Source organism: Dromiciops gliroides, chromosome 4, assembly GCF_019393635.1.
Source record: "Dromiciops gliroides isolate mDroGli1 chromosome 4, mDroGli1.pri, whole genome shotgun sequence".
NCBI classification, from domain to species: Eukaryota; Metazoa; Chordata; class Mammalia; order Microbiotheria; family Microbiotheriidae; genus Dromiciops; species Dromiciops gliroides.
In genome coordinates, this window is record NC_057864.1 from 373185942 (window position 1) to 373201883 (window position 15942).

The 15942-nt window shown below is 37.0% G+C and overlaps 1 protein-coding gene across 3 annotated transcripts in view; it reads left to right on the forward strand.

Moving 5' to 3' along the window:
- The window catches only part of PDE7B (phosphodiesterase 7B), a 455595-nt gene that overhangs the window by 385796 nt on the left and 53857 nt on the right, over nucleotides 1–15942 (forward strand). For all 3 annotated transcript variants that reach the window (XM_043962873.1, XM_043962874.1, XM_043962871.1), the window contains 2 exons: nucleotides 10287–10438; nucleotides 11935–11998. In XM_043962873.1, the coding sequence (XP_043818808.1) occupies nucleotides 10287–10438; nucleotides 11935–11998 (216 nt within the window). The remainder of the gene's footprint in view (nucleotides 1–10286; nucleotides 10439–11934; nucleotides 11999–15942) is intronic.

Sequence of the window (15942 nt, forward strand, 5' to 3'; positions counted from 1 at the left end):
CCCAAAATGCTCTTATGTTTGGAGACTATGAGATCAAATCTGTGATGGCTGTTAAACATTTGATCTTTTCTGCCCTATTTTTCTCTACCTTGTTTGGCTACTAGGACAAGGGCCAAAAGTTGGAAGGAAAAAAGAAAGAAAGAAATGAAGACAAAAATTCATCTCTGCTGGTGATCTCTAAGTAGCCAGAGTGCTTTAGCATTGGGTAGCTAGGTGGTACAGTGAAGAGAGCACTGGACTTGAAACCAGGAAGAATCCTCTTCATGAGGTGAATTCCATCCTCAATCACTTATTAGCTGTGTGACCCTGGGCAAGTCACTTAACCCTATTTGCCTCAGTTTCCTCATCTGTAAAGTGAGCTGGAGAAGGAAATGGCCAACCACTCCAGTATCTTAACCAAGAAAACCCCCAAATGGAGTCACAGAGTCTGACACAACTGAAAACGAGTGAACAAGTTTTAGGAATAAAAGCAGACCTCTTGGACTAATGGAAATCAAATGTCTGAAAGAAAATTCAGGTACTAAACTACTGTAGCCAAGACCTAGGTAGTATTTGTGAGAAAGGACAAGAACTTATGTATTTAATAAGATGAAATGAGCACAGTGGTCAGAGACTAACAGAGCACTTTGTCAACTAAAAGAATTAAAAGCAGGTTTAGAATCCATGGAGGTGGGGAGTTCTTATTTTTTACATATTTTCTACATTCTTCTTACTGACCAGAACTCTTATTGACCAGAACTCTGAAGTAACCTACTTAAGATGAATTCTTACTAAGTCATGCCCCCACATTCAGCTATTCAGATCTTGAAATCCATAAAGGTATTTTTAAAAAGAATTTTGAACGTCTTAGAAAACTTCCTTAGCATCTCTGCCAGGGTCCTCCTGTACCTACAGTTCAAATAAGTTCACGGGAAGGAGACAGGACTTCATGAAAAAACTGAAACTTTCCACCACATTCTCTGCTGAAAAGACATTTAACTTTCTCTGACAAAACATAGGCCACTTTAAAGGTGAATGTTAGAAAATAGCCACCTGTTCTTCCCAGGCAACTGCATTCTTATACTTGACAGTGGCCACTGAGACTCAGAATAAGAGGCTTAAAATGATCATGACAAGTGTCTAAAGTACATTGTTATTGAGTCGCCTAGCACTACATGTAAATGGATTCTTATTTTTAAATGCCATTGGATAATGAGAATTTCACAAACAAGAACTTTCCCTTTCTTCCTGGTTCTTTTTAGCAGGTTACCTGTCTGGTTTTGTATCTATTCATCCTGGGCAGACTCATTCCAACAATTGTTTGATGTAATAATTACCTGAGGAAGAAAAGTGTTTTCATGTATTATGAAAGCCATTTGGCCATATCCATTCTCCAAAGACATTTGATGTTAAATTCTGTAGGTCTGTTGGAGTCAGAGCTTACAACTTAACCTCTGTGGCTGTTCTAGGGAGTCCCTTAGAGACTGCAGGGCCAGTTAATAACCATTTCACTTCAAAGGGAACTTCTCACTTGGTGTGTTCAAGAAGCTTGATAACAAAGGCTTGGAGACAACTGGTCACAAAAGGCCTGTTAGCCACATACCTGTTGGGTTTTTGTTTACTCTTGTTTGTCCACTTTTTCACCTCACTGAGATTTCTCATCCCCTATGATGAGAACTTCCACCAAGAAGACACGTAAAGTGAATATAATTTTTATTAACATTCCTTGCATTCAAGCCAAGCCAAACTTGTGAAATTTATAAATTACTATACTGTAACGTGCCAAGATAAATTCTGTATTGCTAAAGTTAGTATCTAAATGTGCCAGAAAAGTGTTTACGTGTACATATTTGTGATATTCATAAAAGTCTTTTTTTATTATGTGAGCAGAATGTCAGTTTCACAGCTAGGCTCAGTGCCATTCACATGAATAGCAGAAATTGTCAATAAAGCATGCTGATGCATCATTTTCTACAACTATTCCTAAGAAAGATTGAAGGAGAGAAAGACAATTCAGGGCTACTTTCTGCATAATATAGATAGTAGAGACCTGGCCTAGAGTCAAAAGACCTAAGTTTGAGACCTGACTCAGACTTACTTTTTAATGTGATCCTAATTCATTTAAACTCTCTGAGTGTCAGTTTCTTCATTTGTAAGATAGAAACATTAATTAACATTTGCACCACCTACCTCAGGCCTGTTGTGAGAAAAACATTCTGCAACCTTAAAGCATACTAGAAATGTGAGCTATTATTTCAACATACAAATAGCAAAATTTAATATAGGATTATTATATACAAATAATATATAATATATTATTATATACAACATACATTGTCTATATTATACATAATTGTATTATGAATATGTATCTAATGTATATATGTATATGTATAATATATAACGTGATCATGTAATATATAATCGTATTATATATTATGCATATTATATATAATAATGTTATATGTTGTTTGTATATAATAATCCTTTATTAAATGACATAGGTTTTCAAATATGTTGTGTATATAATATATTTTATATGACAATATATAATATATTGTGTATAATAAATTACATAGGTTTTGAAAAAAGTAAATGGTCTAAAATGGAAATTTATTGTTTTATATTAAATCCTCTATGCTCTGCTGTGTACATGGAAATGTTCTTTTTTTCTCTTTTCTTGTTTTGTATTTAAGTTGAAAATAAATTTTAAAAATTAAAATAAAGGATTATTATCTTATATAAATACCTGTTCAACTCCACTTATTATTTTACATGAAAACATATTCAAGACCACTTAAATTCACAAATCATAGTTCAGATACTTTTTCTTGTTGATTTTCAAGAAAAAAATCTTATTTGGTATATTAACCTGCCTATCACATCTTGTTTGTCCTTAGTTCTCGAAGAGGACCATGATATCAGAGTGATGTCATAACTTGCACTGAATTGGATTTAAGTGAGGGAGGGCTGTGCAAGATCACCAACCTCACTCTCCTCCAGAGCCATCAGGGTCCAGTGGCAAGATATATATCTGGATGATTAGAGATGGCCCTGGATGTTTAAGACAATTGGGGTTAAGTGACTTGCCCATGGTCACACAGCTAGTAAGTGTCTGAGGTGAGATTTGAACTCAGGTCCTCCTGACTCCAGGGCAAGGCTTTATCCACTGCACGACCTAACTTGCCCAACATTGATCTTGCCATTATAAGAGATACTGTGATATGCAAGACAACATATGCCCACACCTCTGATTGTGCAGTATTTTGCCCCAGTTTTATACTTGGAGCAACCAGTGGCTTGGTGAGTGGACCTCTGGGCCTGGAATTAAGAAGACCTAAATTCAAATCCATCCTCAAGACACTTCCTAACTGTGTGACCCTGGACAAGTCACTTAACCTCTGATTCCTTAACAAAATAGACCCACTGGAGAAGGAAATGGCAAATCACTTCAGTATCTTTGCTAAGAAAACCTCCAAATGGGGTCACAAAAGGTCTCCTACAACTAAAATGACTGAATAACAACAACAAATGTTATACCTAATCACTGAACATCCACACAAACCATATTCATGAGATCAATTTCTCTAGAGGTCTAATTGTCTCTTTTGTACAGGCATTTTATTATATCAGGATGTGTTGGTGATAATATGGAGTAGTGTCTAGCCCATTAATTATATATTTATGTGTATGTCATTTCTTCTTCTTTTTTTTTTATTTGGTGGGGCAATGAGGATTAAGTGACTTGCCCAGGGTCACACAGCTAGTAAGCGTCAAGTGTCTGAGGCCAAATTTGAACTCAGGTCCTCCTGAATCCAGGGCCGGTGCTTCATCCACTGCACCATCTAGCTGTCCCCATGTATGCCATTGCTTTATCCGTATTTTAAAGAACTCATGCACAGATATCCTTTCTGATGTTTGAAATTATAGAATGTGGAGAGCTGAAAAGAGCCTTAAACATCATTTAGTCCAAATGCCTCCTTTCCCATGTGAGGAAACTAAGACCCAGAAAAGTGATATCATTTGTCTAAGATCACACAGTAAGTCTGTTCCAGAGCTGAGACTAAGGCTCAAATTTCTTGACTCTTAGTCCCCTGTTTCCCCCACTTCACCATTGCCTCTTGTATTCCATCGTCCCTATCACAGGACTAGGGACAGAATAAAATGATCGAATCAGACCTGGATGGGATTAATTGCCAAAGATTTTGATTAGGGAGTTTTTTCTGAGGAAGAAATCCTGGCTATCAATATCAATATTTTAAAATGTTCTAAAATCCTAGATATTAAAGAAATACAAATTAAAACAAGTCTAAGGCGCCACCTCATATCCATCAGTTTGGCTAAATTGACCATAAAGAAAAATGACACATGCTGGAAAAGCAGCGAGAAAACAGTTACTATGAACTAATCCAACCATTCTGGAAAGCAATTTGGAATTATGTCCAAAGAACTATTAAACTGTGCAAATCTTCTGACTAATTGATGCCACTAGTGGGTCTATACCCCAAAGACATCAAAGAAAGAGAGGAAAGACTCATACATACAAAAAAAAACCCCTTATATCAGCTATTTTTGTGGTGGCAAAGAATCAGAAATGAAAGGGATGCTCATCAATGGGACAATGACAATACATTAAGGTACATGACTATGATGGAATACTATTGTGCTATAAGAGATGATGAAGGGGGGATGGCATCAGAAAAACCTGGGAAGACTTATATGAACTAAGACAAAAATAAAATAAGAAAAAAAAACAACAGAACATTTTATATAATAATTGTAATATTGCAAACATAATCAGTTTTGAAAGACTTGGGAATTCTTATCAGCACACAATTCCAAAGGACTCATAATAAAATGTGATATCCACCTCCAGATAGAGAGCTAGTGGACTCAGACTGAAAATTGAAACATCTTTTCTTTTTTTTTTTTTTTGGTCATGGCTAATGTGAGATTTTGTTCTACATGCATATTCATATTTATAATAGGTTTTGGTTTTCTTATCCTCATAATGGGCAGGTAATAGGTAGAGAGAGGGATGGGGAGAATTAAGAACTGGAAACAATTATAATAAAAAATTTTAAGGGGTGGATAATACCCTAAAAGGCACCTAGTCTGAAGCTTTCATTTTACAGCTATGGACATGAAAGCACTAGTATGAACCTTAAATGACTTAACTAAAGTCATTAATGGAAGGGCTCAAGTTTTGAACCTAAGTCATTTGACTCTCCTCTGTATCATACTATTGACTGGTAACTAAAATTTTATTCAATAAGTGAAGGCAGGCAAATGGCAAAGTAGATAGAGTACTGGGTCAGAAAGATTTGAGTTCATATTTGGTCTCAGACCCTTGCTAGCTGTATGACCCTGGACAAGAAACTTTAAAAAAAAAAACTTTGTGCCTCAGTTTCCTCAACTGTAAAATGGAGATAATAATTGAACCTACCTCCAAGGTTACTATAAGAATCAAATGAGATATGCATTAACGGTACCCAATAAATTCTTGTTTCCTTACTTCTTTCCTTCTTTCTTTCTTTATTAAATTCCCTGCCCACCACCTTAAAAAAATTTGAAAGAATATCAGTTTAAGCCCAATCATATCTCTAAACTCCAGCACTCTAGGCCCAAATTTTTGTATAAATGACTCTAAGGCATTACTTCTGAATGACCCAGTCATCTATTAGCATACACTTGACCTTTGGGAATACTTACTTAGAATGATCTATGATTTCTTGGGTATGAATATTCCCTCATACTGATGCAAACCATATCTCTGTGCTTTATCTTTCCTATGTGATTCTTCTGCATTTTACCATAAATCTCCCTTGTCCTGGATTTTCTCAAACAAACGGTGCAATTCAACAGGCATATCTTTTGTAAAAACATATGTCCCAGTTTGGGATTCAGAACATGGCCATCGAAGCCTTGGATGATCTCTCCAACATGCCAAAGCACTCCTCTTGTTGTTCTCATATTGGATTGCACTATATTTCTTTGTTAGGAGGTTCTATTAGTGGGAATGGAGTTACTGGGAAATGATAGTGGTATAAAACAATAAATGAATGTTAATGAACTAAGAAAGTAAAAGTGAGTATTATATAAGCTGCATGAGAGAAGGGGTTATTTAATTTTTGTCTTTTATCCCAAGCATGTAGTACAACTGTAGACAATAAATATCTGTTGAACTGACTTCAAGCTAAGTAAGTATCAGTGGTGTATGTGATACGGCCATCAAATGATTTAATGTCATTTAGACTTATTAATCCTGTAGGAGCATGGTGTACAGGACAAAGGAAGCTAAAGGTCCCCTCAACACTGTCCTCATCAGGATGTTTCTAGAATATTGAAAATCTGGAGAAAGAGAATATTAGCATGTCCAGAGAAGGGGGAACCAAGATTCTCAGAAGACTTCATATAGGCTATATAGGTATTCTTTGAAAGAACTGGGGACTAAACATCTAGAAGTAGGCTTACTTTGGGGTGTGTGTGGGGTGAGGATGACAATCATCTTTCAGATACTTGAAGGTTTGTCAAATCAGAATAGGGTTTAGAATGATTCTTCTTGGTCCTAGAAGGCAGAAGTAGGACCAGTAAGTAGAAGTTATAGGGAAGACGGATTTTGGCTCACTGTGAGAAAGCTTCCTAATAATTAGAGCTATTCAGAAATAGAACAGGCTTCCTGGAAAGGTAATAAGTTTCCTGTCACTGGAGATCTTCCATAAGAGGCTGGATGACCTTTATTGGGAGTGCTATAAAAGGTATTCGTGCTTGGGTGGGGAAGGTAGTGTTGAATTAGGTGACCTCCAAGTTCCTTTCTATCTCTAAGGTTCCATGACTCCATGAAGATTCAGAAAGGAATTCTCCTCCTTTCAATATCCTGTTTTATGTCATCTTTGCATCGCTTTTGAGATTTGATTGGATGCTTCTATTTCTATCATGTAAATACAATATTAAAAGAGAATTCTTGTTCTCCCCTATAGCTATTTTAACTACTGAGATGGTCATTGTCCAAGGAAACTACAGATCATTTCCTTCTCATACACTCAAATACATTGGAAATTTTTGAGTTCATCAGAATAGAGGAAATCAAAATATTTCATGGAATTTAGCAAAGTCACGTATTATATTAGTCTCTATGTGTGTGTCTCTGTCTCTTTGTCTCTCTCTGTCTCTGTCTCTGCCCCCCTTCTTCCACTTGTATACAATACATCAAGTACATCAAAAACTGATTTCATTGTCAAACAACCTCAGTATTAGCCTTGGTTCACATAGTCTGGATGAAATTAGAAAGGTCGTAATAATAGAATGAAGAAGAAAAAGAATTGTTATATAGCACTTTAAGGATTGCAAAACATTTTTCATGTTATTTCATTTAATCCTCACAACAAACCTGGGAGATCGATACTATTATCATTCCCATTTTATAGACAAGGAAACTGATGCAACAGAAGTTAAGTGATGTTGGGGGAGTGAACAAAATGCACACAGCTTGTAAGTGTCTGGGGCATGATTTCAACTTAGATCTTCCTGCCTCCGGGTCCAACATCTATCCCCTATACCACCTAGCTACCTCAGAAGCATCAGGCTACTTACTTTTCATGTATAAATGTTTCCAGACCATTAGCCTCTCAGATAGGTACTTCACATCAAGATAGTGACCATAATCTAAGAGAAGCAGCTATCTAGACTTTTTTAATTAAAATATTTTTCTTCTCTAATATCAAGTTATTATAAGAGTAAGATGCATGTGTGAGTGCTTGCATGTTTCCCCCTAAATTATCTAGCATTGGGTTTTCCATATACATTTGCATGAGTAGTCTTAAGAAAGCTTTCCTATTTCTAGTTGTTCATTATCACTGGGGCAAGAAGTGTATATATAAGGAGACTTTTCCATCCCTTTTTTCCTTGGTTTTCTGCTGTCCAAATTACTACCCTGTCATTATAAATTGGAAATTTGATCAACCAAAAACTTAAATTATCTTCAAATCAGGACATGAAAGAAGCAAAGAATTATAGGAAGCATGCTTCAGATTCAAAGTTAAGTTTATCACAGCATTTTCTTTTGTATATAAAACTTAGAATGATAGATACAGGGTTGGGAAAGAGTATACGGAAAGCTGGGGATAGGAGTCATAGTGTTTTAAAAGGGCTAAACCTTGATCTCAGTGTAATTAGTGTGTTATTAGGATTTCTGAACAGTCATTTCTATCATTACATTTTCATTTGGAAGATTTATTTTGATGCTTCAGTGAATCTGTGATCTAATCAAAGTGGGCACTCCTTCCAACAGTACAAAGCAAACCTATCCATGCTGCTTCTTTACACATGACCCTTGTTCCTTTCCTCCCAAATGTAGATCCTCCACTGAAGGACCATTCAACATGCCATGACCCTTCTTCTAAAAATCTTTTGATCTAGAAGGATTTGGAAGACATATATAGCATATTAATCAATATAATTATATGTAATTAATTAAATATTTGCTGGCAAATCAGTCTTCTATGGCCAGTAATGAAAAAGTACATTTCCCTTAAGAAGTTTACATGTGAGGCAGCTGGTGGTGCAATGGATAGAGCACAAATTCTGGAGCCAAAAGGTACTGAGTTCAAATCCAGCCTCAGACGTTTATTAGCTGTATAACCCTGAGCAAGTCATGTAATCCCAATTGTCTCCCCCGCAAAAAAAAAAAAAAAATGCACTTTATTGAATCTTTGGTGGATGCCAAGAAGTCTTAATTCACTTCAGTGCTCTAATTATTAGGTATTTGCCACTGTCTCACAGCAGTCATAGCACACAGTAGGCACTTCATAAGTACTTGTAAACTGAATGGAAATTATCTTACCTTTCCTCTTTTGTGCCTCACTTTGATCAATTATAAACAAGCATAATGTTTTGCTATTCACCTACTGGTCAAAGAGATTAAAAGCTGAAGTCGAATAGTCCTACCCATGATTAGATTTGTCTCAGCTAAAGATTTCACTCAGATTAGTAATGTAGTCTATGAAAAATCTGGTCTCGTATTCATAAATCTCAATTTAAACATGTAAATAGAAAGCATGATTATTTATCTTAAAAGTATAGCTGGGGGGGGGCAGCTAGGTGGCGCAGTGGATAAAGCACTGGCCTTGGATTCAGGAGGACCTGAGTTCAAATCCAGCCTCAGATACTTGACACTAGCTGTGTGACCCTGGGCAAGTCACTTAACCCTCATTGCCCCACAAAACAAAACAAAAGTATAGCTCGGGGCAGCTAGGTGGTACTGTGTATAAAGCACCAGCCCTGGATTCAGGAGGACCTGAGTTCAAATCCAGTCTCAGACACTTGACACTTACTAGCTGTGTGACCCTGGGCAAGTCACTTAACTCCCATTGCCCCACCAAAAAAAAAAAAAAAGTATAGCTCAAGCCTGATATAAGAACAAAGTTCTCATATTATCCATGTCAGAACCACCAATAACAAATTAGTACCTTAATATATAAAGTCTGTGTACCTTCAAAAGCATTAAATAAGACACGTGTGTTTTGTAGATAAAGGCTCAGCCTCAGAGTCAACAAGTCCTCGGGGACACTTACTGGCTGTGTGACCCTGGGCAAGTCACTTAACCCTGTTTGCCTCAGGTTCCTCATCTGTCGAATGAGCTGAAGAAGGGAATGGCAAACTACTCCAACATCTTTGCCAAGAAAACCCCAAATGGGATCAAGAAAAGTCAGACACGACTGAAAACTACCAAACACCACAACTAGCTATAAGAAAACATTGCACCTATATAAAGTTATATCATTTTACCCAGCGAATTATACAGATAGATCATAAGTTTTCAGGAAATCTTTGGGATCTGTATATTTTTATAGGAGTTAGAAAAAAAATAAATCCTTTGACTTTTAGTTTCTTAACCTCTCAGTTCCCCTAGGCAACTGCAAAAGAGGTAGCTATCTGCATTGGTACAGGAAGTTTCCTCATTGGGATTCAGCAACTACACCAAGACTATACCAACCACTATGCCAAAAAAAAAAAAATAGGAGGGCTAGCTTTTTGCCCTTCCCCAAATCCTACAGCATTTGTATTTGGTAAACAGTGATAATTTTTTTTTTCAGTGAGGCAATTGGGGTTAAGTGACTTGCCCAGGGTCACACAGCTAGTAAGTGTTAAGTGTCTAAGGCCGGATTTGAACTCAGTTCCTCCTGACTCCAGGGCCGGTGCTCTATCCACTGCACCACCTACCTGCCCCAAGCAGTAATAATTTTTAAGGATAGTCTTGCATCCCTTTGTTTTTTCATTACAGTTTCCTCTCTGATCTCTTTTCATAGACACAGCACACTCAGGGGAAATTGGTACCAAGAAGAAAGTAAAAAGACTGCTGAGCTTTCAAAGATATTTCCATGCATCCCGGCTACTCCGAGGAGCTATACCTCCATCCCCTCTGCACTTCCTGGATGAAGACTACCTGGGCCAGGCAAGAGTAAGAACCCTTTTTCTGTTGGTGCCCTTTCTCAGATGTATAATGGGCTGGTCCTCTTAAATTCACTACTCTAAAATAGAACAGTCAGAGAAGCGCTCAATATTTTCCCCTGAGGATCACCTAATATTTTCCCCTGCAACAACTCTATGTCCAAAACCTGGGTTTATTTGTACAGCACAAAGTGGAATGGAGAGTTGGAAATTATCAAGTGAATTTTTATTCACCAAATGTTTTTGCCACGATGAATTATTCAGCCAGATTTTATACCCTCAAATTAACCCAATAAATTCCCCTGATCCATTTTATGATATAAATATAACCTAAATAAGGAAGGGTAGTTTCTTTCAGATGAACTGAATTCAAATCCTTTGTACCATAACTCTCCAAATATTATTGACTGGAGTTCTTGAAGAAGTTCAGAAAAGTTTCTCCTAGTAGCTTCATAAAAACTTCTACAATACCTGGCTATGACTGTGAGAACAACCTAATTGTAAGCAATACACACACACACACACACACACACACACACACACCACACAAATAGATAAACTGATAGATATAAGTAAATAAACCTTTATTTTCTACATATTTTGCCCTTAACTACACATATATTGTTTCTCCCAATAAAAAGTCCCTTGCTGTCAGGGATTTTTTTCATTTTTTACCTTTGTATCTCCAACACCTAGCACAGTCCTGGCTCACAGTAAATATTTAATAAAAGCTTCTTGAATAGGCTTGAGTAGAAAAAAGAAGTTTGGCCATATGATGTCACAATAAAAGGCCCCATATGATCATTGGCTAATGATGGTGGTTTGTAAACCAAGATCCATCACATTAATGTACACTTTTATCATCAGTCCTCTATATTTGTGTTTTGAGTCAAACAGGTTATGCTTTCTACTCTTAAAACACGATAAGTTGAGTTAACAAGAATGAGTTAAAACAAGGAGGGGAGATGGAAATATGAGATCACTTTTCAGGTCCTTCAGAGTCAAAGTTTCAAAGCATTCATTGTTTTCCTTGAAATATGAATTCCTGGAACATCAGAAATGCCGTTTTCAGGTTAATACATTTAAAAACAAAATAAATTAGTATAAAATTATGTTCCACATGTCTGCTCCATTAGCCTGGATAATCAAGAACTCAATCTCCCAATATTTGTTTAATAAACTTAATGTGTGCTCATTACTGGTTTTGATGTCATTTTTAGTTAGAGATAACATTTCCAACCAGGGCTATTGATTGTAGCTTGCCATTTGGACCACACTTATACAAATAAATTCAAATGAGGCAGAAAGAATCTTCTTTCTTCTATTAGAATAAAGTTAAGATTTGCTCTTTTGGAATCTCGTTTTTGAGAGGATACGTCTATGATGTTTCCTTCAACTGTATACAAACAGCGCTTTTTTATTGTTTAATGTGATTATTTGTCAAAGTGAGTTTTATAATCTGTGACATGACTCATCCATTTGGCTGTTTGCTATTTGCATTTTCAGCATATGCTCTCCAAAGTGGGAATGTGGGATTTTGACATCTTCCTATTTGATCGCTTGACAAATGGTAAGTCATCTAAAAGAATTCTCTTTGGAATAAGAAGCCTTAACTTACAACGATTTCCATGAGATCATTTATTTATTAACCAATCTGTATCACATTTCCTGTTTGTTTTGGGTTGGATTTTTTTACATCTTTCATAAATCTAAAAATCATTCCTCATTTCTGGCCAAACAATCATTCTTCCACTGCTCTGAACATGCATGGAGACTTTATTACATAAACAGGGTCAGAGTAAAGAAAGTTTGTCCCCATGGCCTTAAGATGTTTCCTACCCCCACACACACATACTTTTTTTTCTTTGTGAGGCAGCTGTACAATGGAAAGTGGGCAAGATCTGGACTTAGAAGTCAGGTTTGTTTGAATCCCGCTTTTTACAATTACTAGCTGTATGATTATAATAACCAGGTCATTTCAATCTAAACCAATTGCCTCATCTGTAAAGTGGGGATAACACCTGTTGTGTATAGTTTATAGAATTGTTATGAGAACAAAAGCAGATAATTTAAAGTGCTTTAAAGAATCTTAACATGTATCAGCTGGCATGTTTCAGCCCTTACTTATCTGTAGATGTAGATGTAGTTTCTTCCAGGAAGAAGTTCCTTACCATTTGACCATTTATCTTTTTTTAATGTTTTGTTGATATCTTTTGCTTCTCCATCATTTTAATTTCTGAATATTTCTCTCCTCTATGCTCTGACTATTTATTGTTAATAGTGCCAGAACACTTTTTAAAATTACAGACTAAATTTCTTCCTCAAAGAACCCTTTGCCCAAGTCTTGAGAGCACAGTGAATTAGCAGTTAATCAATGGTATTAGACTTTACAGGCAACCTAAACAAAATGAACGGTCCCTATTTTTATGACAAGTAGGTGGTTCATGCTAGTAAATATTCTCAACTTGGAGACAAGGAAAATCTGAGTTCAAAAATTCCACCTCAGACACTTATTAGCTGTGTAACCTTAAGCAAATAATTTTAACCTCTTTTGACCTCAGTTTTCTCATCTGTAAAATGGGGAGAATAATAGCGCCTACTCCATAGAGTTGTTGTGAGGATCAAATTACACACACACACACACACACACACATATATATGTATATACATGCTTATTATCATTACCACCATCACCACCACTGTCATCATCATAATTCTTATTAATAATGATACTAATGGGGGCAGCTAGGTGGAGCAGTGGATAGAGCACCAGCCCTGGAGTCAGGAAGACCTGAGTTTAAATCTGGCCTCAGACACTTAACACTAGCTGTGTGACCCTAGGCAAGTCACTTAACCCCAATTGCCTCACCAAAAAAAAAACCCAATAATGATACTAATGTCAGGAGGCAGGACTTTTGTAAGGCTGTTCCATGGAGGGGTATGCAGGCACTATCGCTTACAGTGCCAAGGGTAAAGTTCCTTTCATAAGTCTCACTGCTACAGGAACAGCGAGATGAAAAGTAATTCATTGCAATTGCAAGAAGCATTTATTGGTTTCAAGAAATAGTGAGATGATTGGTATATGGCAGTCATTTAGTATTAAGGAAGATAAGTCTTGTTTCAAAGGAATGGAGTGGTGATAGAGCAGTTGGGCATGAGTCACTCAACAAGAGGCAGCAGGACAGCTGTCACTGGCTATGAAAGTACTGAACAAGTGCTAGGTCAGAAAGTCATCAATATAAGAGATGGATGAGACCCAAGAGGTAACCTAATGCAAAGCCCTCATTTTATAGTTGGGGTCTGAAGAGACTAGGTCATTTCCCAAAGCCAAACAAGGTAGTAACTGCCAGACCTAGGATGTCAAACCAGGTCCTTTGGACTTCAAAACTAACACTCTTGGGGCAGCTAGGTGGCGCAGTGAATAGAGCACTGGCCCTGGAGTCAGGAGTACCTGAGTTCAAATCCGGCCTGAGACACTTGACACTTACTAGCTGTGTGACCCTGGGCAAGTCGCTTAACCCCAACTGCCTCACTAAAAAAAAACAAAAAACAAAAAAACTAGCAGTCTTTTTACTACACCGTGAATGGAAGAGGCAAGACAGTAGCAGTATTACTGGGTATTGACATTGGTTCTCTTCCCTTTATGATGGTTGTGGTTTGTGGGTTGTTTGTGTTGTTGGCATCAAGCTTATTGTTGAGTCATTTTCAGTCATATCTGACTCTTTGTGACCCCATTTGGGGTTTTCTTGGCAAAGATACTGGAGTGGTTTGCCATTTCCTTCTTCAGTGTGTTCCCATTTTATAGATGAGGAACTGAGGCAAACAGGGTTAAAAGTTATGATGATACTGTAATAGCAGATTCAGCTTAGACCTTGTTGGCCTGAATCACATTAACTGAGCTTATTCCTAGCTCCCATTTCAAAAAAGGGGTACCAACATATGAGCAATTTAATAGTGATGTGAGTTTAGAAATAATATCATAAGGCCGAATGTCATAGGACTTAACAAAAAATGTTGTATCCATTTATATAACATGTTTAGCATTATCAGGAGAAACACTTAGTGTACTATGGTTACTTTTTCAGTAGGATTATATGATTGTGGTAGAAAATGGAAAGCAATGCAAAAATAGGGTCTACCTGGGGGTCAGCTGGAGCCAACTCTAACCAGCTTGTGAGAACCGATTATATAAGCATTTACATATCAGAAATTACTACAAGTCAGGGCTTGAGTTATTGTTTTATTGATTATCTATACTTAATAAAATGTCACTAAAATTCAAAAGCATGTGGCATGATTTTTTTTTGAGAGACTAATTGCTAAACATTTTACCAGCACACCCATATATTAATCCATGAACATTACTTGAATTCATCAAGAGTGTAATAGAAGGGGGCAGCTAGGTGGCGCAGCGGATAAAGCACCAGCCTTGGATTCAGGAGTACCTGAGTTCAAATCTGGCCTCAGACACTTGACACTTACTGGCTGTGTGACCCTGGGCAAGTCACTTAACCCCCTTTGCCCCGCAAAAAAAAAAAAAAGTGTAATAGAAGGCTCAGAGAATGAAATCATTTCCAGACTGAGAGGTCAGTAACTGGAGTCTAATAATAATAGTGATGGTGATAATAACTGGCCTTTTTTTTTTTTAGTAAGGCAATTGGGGTTAAGTGACTTGCCCAGGGTCACACAGCTAGTAAGTGTTAAGTGTCTGAGGCTGGATTTGAACTCAGGTACTCCTGACTCCAGGGCCGGTGCTCTATCCACTGTGCCACCTAGCTGCCCCTATAACTGGCATTTTTATAACATTTTAAGGTTTGCTAAGTGCTTTATAATAATTATTTCATTTAAGCTTCATAAAGCACCTATATCTATCTAATTTAGATCTAGATTGTCATCTAGATCTAATTTAGGGCCCCAGATGAATTAAGTACTTATCCTAAAACACCAGCAATTTGCCAATGCTTTTCTGACTGATTTTTCTGCCATATAGGTTGACCCATGAAAATTTCTCTGTGGCTTTTCACAGAAAAATTTTGAGGTCATCTTATGTTGAACTATCATCAATCTGTTGCTCAAACTATGCTGTGGTGAAATATATTAGCTTTTCTGAATCACATGAACCACTAACATTTAAAACATTTTTTGTGGGATTTCACCTACAAAGATGGTACCAATCAATTAGCTCTTCCATTAATGGGACATGCACTATGAGAGTTATAGGCTGTGAAATGACTGGCCATCATAAGGAGCTAGACATTGTCCATACATTTCTTATGCAAAGCTTTCTAGGTTGTATGGAGAACAGGACTCACTCTAACATAAAGGTCCTGGGGCAGCTAGGTAGCACCGTGGATAGAGCACCAGCCCTGGAGTCAGGAGGAACTGAGTTCAAATCCGGCCTCAGACACTTAACACTTACTAGCTGTGTGGTCCTGGGCAAGTCACTTAACCCCAATTGCCTCACAAAAAAAAAAAAGAAGAAGAAAGGTAAAAACAATACAAAAATACAAAAAA